The sequence below is a fragment of the Galeopterus variegatus genome, unplaced genomic scaffold (genome assembly GCF_000696425.1).
Source record: "Galeopterus variegatus unplaced genomic scaffold, G_variegatus-3.0.2 Scaffold2979, whole genome shotgun sequence".
NCBI lineage: Eukaryota > Metazoa > Chordata > Mammalia > Dermoptera > Cynocephalidae > Galeopterus > Galeopterus variegatus.
Window position 1 is genome coordinate 93679 of NW_007729090.1, and position 13318 is coordinate 106996.

The 13318-nt window shown below is 47.7% G+C and overlaps 1 protein-coding gene across 4 annotated transcripts in view; it reads right to left on the reverse strand.

Moving 5' to 3' along the window:
- CYFIP1 (cytoplasmic FMR1 interacting protein 1) overlaps positions 1-13318 on the reverse strand; it is a 62089-nt gene that overhangs the window by 15325 nt on the left and 33446 nt on the right. For all 4 annotated transcript variants that reach the window (XM_008583616.1, XM_008583618.1, XM_008583617.1 and 1 more), the window contains exons 20-22: positions 12821-12940; positions 9918-10117; positions 4291-4378 (exon numbers count right to left, since the gene is read on the reverse strand). In XM_008583616.1, the coding sequence (XP_008581838.1) occupies positions 4291-4378; positions 9918-10117; positions 12821-12940 (408 nt within the window). The remainder of the gene's footprint in view (positions 1-4290; positions 4379-9917; positions 10118-12820; positions 12941-13318) is intronic.

A 13318-nucleotide genomic window follows, 5' to 3' on the forward strand; every position in this document is an offset into this window, starting at 1 on the left:
ACCCTCCAGAACTGTAGGCTCACATCTGCCTCTTACTGGGAACAGACACAAAGCTGCCTCCCTGTGTTCCTGGGAAAGACCCTGGAAAATGAAAACATGTCTCCTGAGCCTTCAGCACCACAACAGACAGCACTTGGCCAGCAAGAATGGACACACAGTGCGGTCTCAGGACCCTTCCTCAAAAGCCAACTCCGACGAGCCCTCTCCCAGGATCAGTCCGTGCAAACCACAGGAGAAGCATGCCGCCCAGGCAAACCACAGGAGAAGCATGCCGCCCAGGCAAACCACAGGAGAAGCATGCCGCCCAGGCAAACCACAGGAGAAGCATGCCGCCCAGGCAAACCACAGGAGAAGCATGCCGCCCAGGCAAACCACAGGAGAAGCATGCCGCCCAGGCAAACCACAGGAGAAGCATGCCGCCCAGGCAAACCACAGGAGAAGCATGCCGCCCAGGCAAACCACAGGAGAAGCATGCCGCCCAGGCAAACCACAGGAGAAGCATGCCGCCCAGGCAAACCACAGGAGAAGCATGCCGCCCAGGCAAACCACAGGAGAAGCATGCCGCCCAGGCAAACCACAGGAGAAGCATGCCGCCCAGGCAAACCACAGGAGAAGCATGCCGCCCAGGCAAACCACAGGAGAAGCATGCCGCCCAGGCAAACCACGGGAGAAGCATGCCGCCCAGGCAAACCACGGGAGAAGCATGCCGCCCAGGCAGCCCACACGTGTAGACGGCCCGGCACTCCTCCAAGGCCCAGCTCCCCTTCTTCTAAGGCCATCCTCTCCAACAAACTCTGGGTGGGGAGGAGCCGCAGAGCAGAGGAGGGAAGAAGAGCCTCACTGCCTGGCCTCCTTCCGTAACTCTTCTCTCTTTATGAGGGCATAACAAACGCTTATTCTGTGGCCATGTCTGAAAGGGATTAAAAATTTCAGAGCCAAGCCAAGTCCATAGCAAATCTTTTAGTGCATAGAGGCCCAAGAAATTTTTACCTTACTTGTCAAACTTTCTAGTCCTGTCTTCAAAAACGACACAAAATTCCTTTTAGTTCTAAAGGGGTAAAACGCTACATTTTAATTTCAGAAAAGGGGCATTAGAGCACTTATTCTAATCCTTTTTTTTTTTTGTCTTTTTCCGTGTCCGGCAACGGATCGCAACCCTCAGTGTCGCCCCCGTACCGGACCGGGACCGGCAACGGGATCGCAACCCTCGGCGTTGCTCCCGTGCCTCACTCAGCCAGTGAGCGGGAACCGGTCTGTATGTGGGATCCGAACCCTTGGTGGGAGCGCCGCTGTGCTTCCCAAGCGGCGCACTATCGCAGTGCGCCACCGGGCCGGCCCTCTAATCCTTTTTAAAAACATCCTTTTGATTTGGGTATAACTGATTACAGCATGAAAGTCAACTTCAAGTCTGTCCTGGGAAGAACGTGTGAGTTACCTGTTGAGAGGTTTCAGGAGGGGAGGAACAGCCTCCCAGCACCTGGACCGTGCAGCCTGCCCACATGTGCATGCCCCTCCTGCCCCACAGAGGAGAGGCCACTCACTGTGCTCTCGGCACCTGGCTACTGCCCAGATGCTCTCCTGGGTCGCCAATGCAGATCCATGAAGCCCAGACTTGGGTGGCCCCAGCCCATCACGAAGCCCTGTGTGCCCACGCTCAGTTACCTGCCATCCGGTAGTGCTAAGGACAGTACCATGTGGAGCAGCGTCTTGCAGGCAGCACCTGTGGCCAGTCTCGGGAGTGGGGGCTGTGCCTGTCTCAACCTTCCCCAAGTGTTAGCGCCCGGCCTCCCGTGTGTCAATGCGGCTTCCAGTCTCAACACTTCCCTTCTCCCCGGAGAGCGAGGCCCCTCCCAGCCTTTAATCTTGGGTGTGTAGAAGGGAGAGCCCACTACCTTCAAACATCAGCATGTCACGGAGTAACTGAATTGCACTATGTTTTTAACTGCCATCATAGAGGTGCTAAAAATATATATTATCCTCTAAAAAACTAAAGAGAACTTAATTTCTCATCATCTTTACAGCATCAACCTCCATCCCTGAATCCTGAACAGGAGTCTCACATCCCCTTCTTATATCCCTGCCCACAGTTCACAGACACTGAAAGAGGCCCCCTCTCCTGCTCGGGGACACCCTGATGGTGCTGAAAACACCACCCCCACCATTCATTCTTTCTGAGGGGTGGCTCTCCAGAGCCAAAGCCCTGATTTGGGGTGTCTATCCCCTTTCAGGATGCAAACGTGCCCATCATGGCCAAGGTCAAGCTGCTGCCCTGCAGGGAGAGGAAGGAAGGTACCAGGAGGACTGAAAGGAGAGGGTTAGAAATATCTTTCTACTTCTCAGACCCACCTGGGCCTTATAAAATGTGCAGTTGTGTGCTGTGGGGGTGGCAGGCCCAGCCTCTCCTGTGCTGGTCTGCAGAACCCCAGCTCGCCTCCATGCTCCCACGTCCACCCCTGCTGACAGCCTCACTCTACAGCTGGTGCGAGAGCACGGAACAGGCTTCTCTGGGGTGCACAGAGCACGGGGGTGGGGGCATCCAAGCTGTGGGGAAGTCTCTGTTCTGCCCCTGCCCTGTGTCCTACCCAAGCCAGTGCCACCTGTCCCACTCCAGGGGTCTCCTGGGCAGCAGCAAGGGTTTCCATTTCTCATTCCCATCTCTGGACACCTGCCACTGGGGACCCCTCCACAGGTGAGACATCAGAGGTGAAGACCTCCAACCCAAGGCTGAGGGGCTGGGGCTTGAAGCCCACCACAAAGTGGAACATGACCCTGCCCTGTGTGTCAGCCTACTACTCCCTCCAGCCCCTTCTTGCTGTGTTGGCCATGCTGGCTGGGCCACCAAACCCACAGGGGTGCATCTGCACCTGTGGGCCCTGCTGATCCACAGCCCCCTCAGGTGTGGGGCCCACGTGGCTGCTCTACAGAGTCTGAAGCCCCCATGCATTCACCAAGAACTCGGCTCCTGCATCAAGGCCGGAGACACCCAGGAACACAGCAGGTACTAGGTAAACACTACTGAGCAAACCTGAAAACCGTGACTATAGCTTGACAATCAGTACAAAAAATACATCCACCTGTGTCACTTAATATTAAAACAAATGAAGCTCAGTCCCGGAATACAGCTCCCGGGACAATGAGGTCTGGCCCTCATTACCCCTGGTTGTCATCACAAGGCTTCAAACAGCTGCCAAAACCCTATGGGGGCTGCACAGTCCTCCAAGTCCCCAGTTCCCCGCCTGAGCCGGTATGAGCGCATCCCCCTTCTCCCAGCCTTGTACATGCACAGCTGGCAAAGCAGCCATCCGCTCACGACCACATGCACAAAGGGAGGGCCACATTCACCCTGAGATGCCTGGCTCTGGGCAATGGGACAGACAACGTCCGATGATCACCCCGGGAGACCTGGCTTTGCACCTATTTCCTCAGGTGCTTGGCTTCCTGCAGGTGGGAACATGTAAATCCTGAAGCATGTGGACAACCTGCCCCCAGGACCACAGGGTTCAGGGACACTCCACCAGCAACCCTGAGGACAATTCCTCTAGGATAGTTCTTACTGCTGTAATTCTTCTTCTTCAATTACTGTTGAGCCTCGATACCTGCTTATTTATTTATTATATTTTTGTGAAGTGTCTGCTTATTTCATCTGTCTCTTTTTTACTACAGAGCATTGATCTTTTTTATACTGGATCATAAGAGTGCGTTAAATACTAAGAATACAAGCCCTTAATAGTACTGATACTTGCTGCAAATCCAGCCACTCCCACGTGGACACTGTGTTATCTCACCAGACACAGGTGTGCTGGGGAGCCCATCCTTGCCATGTGCATGCCTGACTTTGCCACTTCTAAATGTCAGCTCTTCTCTGCACCTGCCTTTGGGGCGTCTCACCTGGCTAGCTCCCCTCCACACACACACACACACACACCCTGCGTGTCTCAGGTGAGCTCCTGGACCTCTGCTTCAGGCTTCATCAACGTGAATCTCTCAATAGTCTCACTTATTTCAGTGTCAGGAATGAGGCTAGGCCCACCCTGACACCTACCACATGGCCAGAGTTGTCCCAACATCATGTATGAGCTAATTCTAGATTAGGGTTTTTTTGGGTGGGTTGGTTAGTTTCTGTTTTAAATTATTGCTACTTTTCAGGAAGATGCTAATGGAAGGGAAAAAATAACATTTCATACATAGCATGATACATTTAAGTCATTGCAACTGACCAAATTTAAGTTAAACTTCAAAACATGCTTCATTATAACTTAAAAATCTTAATACAAACACAAAACAACCTACCTTGGATCCATGCAAATATTGGGGTTGTGCATTAGGCTGTTTGTCTCTTTGAAATTCCTGAGAAAATGGTAATACTGTCCGAACAAACCTAAACAAGAAAGATTAAAAAAGAAAAGAAAACCATATTTAGCATAGTCTTTTACAATTTAGAACTTTTCCATTACCCATCTATTCAATCTTCCTTCCAATTAAATGATATAATCATCAAATAGGAAAATTCTAGCAAATCAAAAACCTCAGAATGAATTAGATATAAACACTATCTAATTCAAAAAATGTGACATATAATAAATGTATCCCAAGATCAGGAGCCTGAGAGAGAATACCCAGTGTCCTTTGACCCCAGACACACAGTCTACAGACTCAGGGAAAGAGTCTGGTTTGTTGTCACCCTAACCATCTTGAGCCCAACCCACGCCCTTGACCACCAGTAACAGATGAGCATGTGGCTTTGCCATGCCTCCAGATGCAGGCACACATCTGCATCTGGATGACAGCAGGCACCTCAGCCCGTAATATGAGCAGCAAGGTCGCTAGTTACAGGCTCACCAGAGAGAACCGGCAAACACAGGTGCTGTGACCACACTCATTCAGTCAAGAGATGGCATTTTGATGGCTGATCAAACTTGGCTATCACTTGCAATTGGAAAGGTTCATTTAAACATAAAAAACTCTTGCAAAGCAGTGTAATAAAGAAACATGGATTTGCTAATTATTTAATTCTAAAAATCTGATGAACTCTTTTTGCACTTTAGTAAATAAAAGAGGATGTAATTGTCGAAACACAGGATACAGAGTGAGTCTGAGGGGTGGCCAGCAGTCTGCAGTGCTGAGTGCATCATGCAGACAGGACACAGTGTGACCGGGCTGCCACCAGGCCAGCCTCTGCCCACTGCAGCGCTGCTGTTGTACCCCATCACCATGGGCCTCAAATTTCCTCAATTCATGTCCCAGAAGAAAACAACCCATTTCCCTCTTTCGGGTGTGATTTTTCGAAGGATCCTGGATTACTGTGCTGTCCGTATGTCAATATCCTTGGCACATCACAACACTCAACAATGTGTATGTGTGCCTACTTATGCATATGTCTGTGCTTTTGTGTGTCTATCTGCATGTATTTCTCTCTGTGTGTGTTTCTGTGTGTCTGCACATGCGTGTGTTTATGTATTTGTGTCTATCTGCATCTGTGTGTTTGCACATGTGTGCGCGCATGCGCTGGGGTGTGTGCGTGCACATGCCTGTTCCAGAAAAAGTCCATCAGGAGAAGGCATCCAGTTCTCCAGAGACCCCAGGCTCTGCCCACACTGGGACAGCCCTGTCAGCACCATGCTGAAAAACTGCACATGCGTTGGCCTCCGTCCAGCTCATTGCAACCCCCTAACAGAAAAACTAAGGTTTGGCACCAGCATCCTAAGGCCCTACTCACATGTCTCAGCTAAACCAAGACTCAGTTTTCACCTTATCGGGACCCTGATGAGTCCTGGGCCCAGGAAGGACCTTCCCTGGTGTTCATCCTGCTTGACGTTTGTTGAGCTTCTTGTATCTGCAGGTTTAGTTTTGGAAAATTTTAGGCCATTAATTTTCAAGTATTCTTTTCTGTCCACCCACAACCTCTTTCTGGGATTCCAATTACTGGCATATTAGAACACTCAATATGTCCAGATTTCTGATGCTCTTCACATGTTTTTCATGATTTTTTCTGTCTGTGCTTCAGTTTAGATTTGTTTCCATTGGTTGTAATTTTGAATTCATTAAACTTCTGCAAAGTATAACCTGATATTCTGCCCAAGTGAATTTTTCATTTCAGAGATTATATTTTTCATCTTAAATTAAATTCTTTTATATAACATCCATTTCTCTCTGCATTATGTTTGTTTTTCTTTGAGTCCTTGAGCATATTTACAATTGCTGTTTTAACATCCTTGTCTGCTAATTCCATGATCTCTGTCATTTCTGTGTTTGTTTTTCACTGATTGATTTTTCTCTTGGTTATAGGTTGCATTTTCCTGGTTCTTGGCATGTCTAGTAATTCTTGATTGGCTGTTGGACATTATAATGTCACGTTGTTAAGTGTCTGCATTTTGTTATTATGGTTTAGAAAGTGTAAAGTTTTTTTTGGCAAGCAGTTAAGTTACTTGCAAATTAGGTGCATCTTTTAATGATTTGTTTTTGGCATTTGTAGAGTGGGCATAGTAGTCAGCACCCTAGAGCTAGTTTAGTGCTACACTAAGGCAAGACCCTTCTGGCAACTCTACTGAATGCCTTAGGTGTTCAGTGAGGTTCCTCCATTCTTACCAGTAGAAACTCAGATGTCCCCATGTGCATGCTGTGAATTTTTCAGCTTACAGTTGTCAAGCACATGCACAACTGAACATTCAAGTAAAGACAGAGGGCACTTGTGTTGGTTTCAGGAGCTCTCTCCTCTCCCATAATGCACCCTGCAAATTCCAGCTGTTTCAGCTTCTCCAAATTCCAACTTATTTCCTCTACTAAGCAAGACTTCTGAGTTACTCTTGAATTGTGATTCCAGACAGAAAGCCAGGGAGATAAGAGGGCTCATCCCATGTGTTTCCTCGAAATGTCCAGTTTCTGAAAACAGTTGACATATTTTTCCAGTTTTTCACTTATTTTAGGCGAAAGAATAAATCCAGACCCTGCTACTACATCATCATGAATAAATTTTAAACAAAATATTTTGACTATAGGCAAAAAAAATCAAAACAAATACTGAACTCTAGTTGGTGGGTTTGTGTTTCATAGTGGTAAAGATTAGCAATTCCAAAACTTATTTCTGTGTTTTCTAGAACTGAACAAATGGGTAAATATACTAAGAATAATAAGGCAAGGATTCTCAGTGTTTAAGGAAGTTAGAAAAATGGAAAGAGAAAAGACTAGAATGAACTCTGCAGTGCTGAACTGGAATTGGAGATAGCAGTATGCACTCATGGTTTTACAATATAGATAACTACGTAGAAATAGACACACATGCGCACACACACACACACACACTATGGGTTGAATTGTTTCTCCAAAAAAGATATGTTGAAGTCCTTACCCCCAATACCTCAGAATGTGAACTTGTTGGAAACTGGGTAATTGTGGATGCAATTAGTTAAGATGAGGTCATACTGGAGTAGTAGGATTGGTCCTTAGTCCAGTAAGACTGGTGTCCTTAAAGGAAGAGAAGAGACACAGAGACAGAAAAACACAGGGAGATGCCATGTGTCACAGGGACAGAGACTGCAGTGATGCAGCTGCAAGCCAGGGAACAGCAGATGGCCACCACCAGACGCTGGACAAGGCAAAGACTCCACCCAGAGTCTCAGAGCAAGCAGGGCCCTGTGACACCTTGATTTTGGACTTCTGGCCCCCAGAACTGTAAGAGACTACATTTCTGTTGTTTTAAGCTACCCAGTTTATGGTACTTTGTTACAGCAGCCACAAGAATCTAACACATGCAGCTCTCAAAAAACCCTCAGGCATGGCACTAAAATCCTGGGTGGCACAGTTTTATGTGTCTTCTCAGGTTTCAATAATATTCAGATATACAAAATCCTGTTTTAAAATGCCTTTTCCAGATAATGAAGCTTTAATGACTCCCATGGAAGACTTACGAAAACTATGAGAAGTAGCAGCATGTACAACACTGATGGAAGGTGGAGGTGGCCACATAAAGCAGAGTCCCCATTGAGGGCTGCCCCATGACAAGCCTCAAGTGTCCCTGTGCCCCAGACTCAGGTAACTGCATACCGGACCCTGCCCAACAGGTGTGCCCGAGACAGTAACTCTGAGTCTTGCAAAGAGAGCAGGGGACACACGTGAGAACCAGCCTGCCCACGGAGCATGAGACATGTCCAGGAGACGACAGCTCACAGGCACTGGGGGGGCCAGGCAGTACCTACAACCCCACAAAGTGGCCCTCAGTAATGCTCCAAGTGGCGTGGACCCCAGATAACCCACAGGAATAGCCCAAGGAAGTGAGAGAAGAGCACAGCTGGGGAAGGCCCCCCCCTTTTTTGAGAGAGTGAGAACAATAGCCAAAAATACCTGGCCAGGTACTCTCAGAGAGCAGCGGAAGTTTTTTAAGCCAATCCCCCTGACATGTCACCGACCTCAGGAACATCATGCAGGGATGATCCCCAGCGCAGGTTCCTCCCAGAGAGCTCGCTCAGCCCACGCCCTGGGGGTAACCTCAGCGATCAGCGAAAACAGGATTCCGCAAGCATCGGCCAACGCATTTTTTTGGTCAGAAAGCAGCACAGGCGCAAGTGCATCTTCACCAACACAGAGCAACCCCGGTGACTGGTGAGAAGGGAACATGTACATGGCAGCATGCCTAATCTCATTTTTGCAAAATGCAAAATGCATATATGTTTTTGATGGCATGGGGAGAACTCTAGCAGACACATTTTTACAGGGAAACCTCTGGGGATGTAACTAATTTCTTCCCTCATCTTTGTATTTATGATTTCTAATTTTTCTACAATTATGATACATTATTTGTGCAATAAAATATTTTTTAAATTAATTGAGACTGTAACAACTGAAAATACATGTTTCTGGAAAATGGGCATTTTAAAGATTAGTTAAATAGGGCTGAAAAGTCTTTAAAGTCCATGAACCACACTCAGACAGGCCCAGAAGGCCACCTGAGCTGCAGAAGCCCACCTGGCTCCTCCATGTGTGGCTTGGGAGCCCACTGCCATGTTCCCACCTGCCTCTGACTGAGGATAGCATCAGCCCTGTGGCCATCAGAAGAGCTGCCTTGCAAGCACACCCAGGGCCTGCCGCTTCCCCCCAAGAAAAGCAACCCTGACACCCAGGGGTCCTGAACAGACAGTGGTAGCAACAGGCATGAGGGGGCCACAGAACAGCCCCTTCCTCTCCAGGTGCAGAGCTCAGCATCCTGGCTCAACTCTGGGCCAAACACTCAGTAACAATTCAGCCAATACACAGGTGGGATGTTAAGATCCAGCAGCAAAGCAAAAGGCACCCATGTTTCAAAGCTCATAGCACACGTGTGCGCACACACATCTCTGGCACGCACCAACACAGCAGGAGGCGAACTTAGTGTTGAGAAAGACAAAACCTCAGCCAGACAGGCCATAGCCCACTGTGCAGAGGCCAAGGCAGGACATCCCAGGACTTGGGCCATATCACGAGGCTGAACCACACTATACTGCTGGCATTCAACATTTCACCACCAAACTGGCCACTTGGCGGTGGTGTTCAACACGGCAGTAAATGGCAGGTGGGCAGGAGGGCAGCTGCTGACAGACCCTCTCATACCACCTCGTTCCCAGACGGAGACTGAGAAGTGGCGTCAGTGCCACCCTCGATGTCACACAGGCTGGAACCCTGGCTCCCCTGCCCGGCCCCCGCCCTGGCCCAGGCACACAATCTCCATATGCATAGTCATGACCCAAGGGCTGGCCCACACCTGCTCTTGCAAACAGAAGAGACCAGGAGGGCTGAGTATTGTGCACATGAGGAACAAGGAGGAACAGGAGGAGGAGGGGACAATGGCCCAGGACATAGAGGAAGCCTGTGGGGCAAGCGGCCCCGAGATCACCCTGGGCAGATGTCCCCGGCAGGGCATCCAGAGTGCCTGTGAACGATCTGCTCACCGGTTGGTGGAGCCGTTGTAGCAGTAGTTAGGGAGGAAGTCGTAGTTGAGCTCCCAGAAGACGTGGAGGGTGATTCTCCCGTAGGGCGCTGACACGTTGTGGTTGGCCTCCCGGAACATGGCGTCAAAGCTGTCCAGTGTCAGGTACCTGCTCAACAGCTTGTGGGTCATGCGGTTGATTTCCAGGAGGCCGTCCAGCTCCTATGGGATGATAAAGGCAGCGGTGTGAGGACAGACATGGGCAGGAAGGAGGCCCTGACCCAGTGGCCTCTAGTCCCCACCCAGGCTGTGTGGTTCCTGACAGGGCCCAGCACAGGGCAGGGACATGGATGTGGAGGGGCTGCACCGAAAATGCTGCCAGCAAGCTAGGCCAAGCATGCACCCAGCAGGGGTCTGGTAGGTGACAAGCTCACTGCTCATCCACCCTCCCCACAGCCCTCGAAGTGCCCCCTCCTTTCCACAGTAGCCCCCACTAGGCCATCACCCGTCTCCACTGCAGGCACCACCGCACCACCCACCACTCTAGGTCTACTACACTGAAATCTGACTTGAATCATCATGAAAGAAAGTACTGCTGCCAACCAGATCCCAGCCCCAGAGCTCCTTGAGTAAAGGGGAGGAAAGACTTCGTGATACTAACAAAAGCGCACAGTGTAAATCCTCCACCCAGGCTCCCCCAGTGAGACGGACATGTGGCCATTTATCTTAACGACCGTGCACTGCAGAAGGGGAGATAAGGAGGTAACGAGACGCTCAGGAGTATTGAACGCCAGCTCTGAACTGACATTAATTCCTAACATTTCAAAGACATCACAGCCCCACAGTCAGTCAGGTGAGGTCAGGTGATCCACAGGCTGTGGCTATGTTCCCGGTTCCAGGATTTACAGCTGGAGCGACACTCCTGCACAGCAGGGCCAGCATCTTCTGCCCATTCTATCTCTGCCATCAGTTTCTCTGCCATTACCCCTCCAGACAAGGCTTGGGTGGCGCCTCCTCTCTTGTCTCCTGTGAGACTCCAACCACACGTTAGGTAGTTTTACTGCTTCCCAGGTGGATCTGATGCTTTTTCCTGTTTCATCGATTTTTACTTTTCTCTGTTCCTTAGTTTAGATGTTTTCTAATGTCCTGTTTTTCTGTTCCTTAATCCTGTCTTCTCCTGTGGTCAAATTGCTATAAATCATCTGTTTGATTCTTTTTTTTACAGATTCTAACTGAAGAAATCCTCCTTCCTTCATCTCTTTTATCCATGTTTTCTCCCGTCTTCTTGGGCACATCAATCATAATTATTGTAGATAAGTCCTGATTTGCTAACTCAACGTCACCAAAGGGTTTGTTTTTATTGTCGCTTTTTTCTCTAGGTGTGGTTATATGATCTTGTCTCTTAAGTCTAGTAGTTGTTTATTGAATGCTAAATATTGTATATAAAAAAAACTGTGGAGGCTTCCAAAGCAGTTATTTCCGCAGAGAACACCCTCTGCAAGGCAGACAGAGCTGGGGCTTGGACACCGTGGTCCATCGGGCAACTGAGCTGAGGTGAGGCTGTGCAGTTCCAGTGAGACTCTTCCTACCTCTGATTTGCCCTCCAGGAGGCTTTTAATTAAGAGCCCAGCAGGTTTTGACCTTCAGTATGAAGAAACTGTGAGAAATTCTGCTCTGCTTTTGGAGATTTTACCACTTAGATCTTTAGCCTGCTGTCCTGTACTGCACCAGAATTTGGCAGATATCTCCAGTGTGACCCAGCCACATGCTGCAGTCCAATCCAGTCTGCAACACTGTTACTTGAGATCTCACAACTGCCCAAAGCTCCCCATGTCTTCTGTTGCACAGCAGGGCCTGCTGCCTCGGCCATGCCCACATTTCCAGCCTCTAGCCCCTGTCAAGAGCTGGCAAACTCCCCAGAGCTGAGAAGTCTGCCCTCTCTGGAAGTGGAGACCTTTGAGTCCTTATGCACTCGTAGTACTGGGAGGGATGGCTTTTTCCATTTTCATTTTTGTATTTTATTCTGCTTTCGGGTTATCCCCTGCAGGACTGCTGGCCTGCCACAAAGCCCTGCCCCCTCCCTGAATCAGAGGCTGTGAGTCTCACAGAGGCACCTGCTACTCTTCCTCTCCACAAAGATGACAAGTCACCCCACAGTGTGACTTCCCTCCCCCACCCAACTCTGTTCTGTTCCTCTGGCCTTTCTTTTTTCTGCTTTTGAAAAAAAGACCATGCAGTTTCATTTATTACTGATATATAACACATTCTAATATCTTACAAGGTTAGTCTTCCCTCATTTTCCTTTTCAAAGTCACAGGAGCACTTGATAATCTTTTACCAAATAAACTTGGGGAACTAAATCTTTACTATTCATCTTTCCAACTAAGAACGTGCTTTTTCCAATTTACTTGCATCATCCTTCATCCGCCTTGGCATTCATCTGCCTTGGCATTTGCAGACTTCCCTGTATAAATTTTATCACATCAAATTCATTTCCAAAATGTACATCTTTTTGTGATTATTGTGATAGAGTTAAAAATCTACATCTAACAGCTCATTACTACTAAAATATAAGGAGGTGCGCCAGTTAGCTCAGCTGGTTAGAACACGGCATTGTAACACCAAGGTCAAGGGTTTAGATCCCCGTACAGGCCAGATGCCAAAAAAGAGGAAAAAAAAAAAAACATGTTATTGAATTAAATAGAATGTTATCTTTTGCTACAGTTAGGTATAATTTATTCAAGATTAGGATTATTTTCTCTTTGAGGTCAATTTAGAGTATTGAATACTAAAAGTAGATGCTAAAAATGATACTTGATATGCAAAACTCCATTAGGCATATCTTTTATTACCTGTACAAGTATTGGACCTACCATTAGTTTGCCCTATTAATAGGACAAAAGGAAATTCAGGTGTGGTACTTACAACTATCGATGTCAGGTCTTCACTCTCAAATCGTCCAATTGCCAGTTCCAGAGACTTGTACATGGCTGCGGAGACACGCTGAGTGATCAGCCGATTGAGGTCTATCGACCTGCCAAGAAGCTGGAGGGGAGGAGAGGGTGAAGAACATCAGGGATAGAGTGGACAGGAAAACCCTGAGAATCGCAAGAGCAAAAAACAGGCAAAAAAAAAAAATTTTTCACCCAGAAACCTATTTCAAAAGATAAAACGAATGGGGAGAGATTGGACAAGGGGCATAAAGAATAATTACGATTTTATAACAATATCTATGCTAGTAATATTGATTTGATCAACATATCTCAATGTTGAACCCCCAAAATATGTATAATCAATTTTGATTTAATAAAAATTTAAAATAAATAAATAAATGAATTCTAAAAAAAGGAGATAAAATGAGCAAAATTGATTTCTAGGAGGATATGGTAAAAATTTAAACATTTTTTTTTTTTTTTTTTTTTT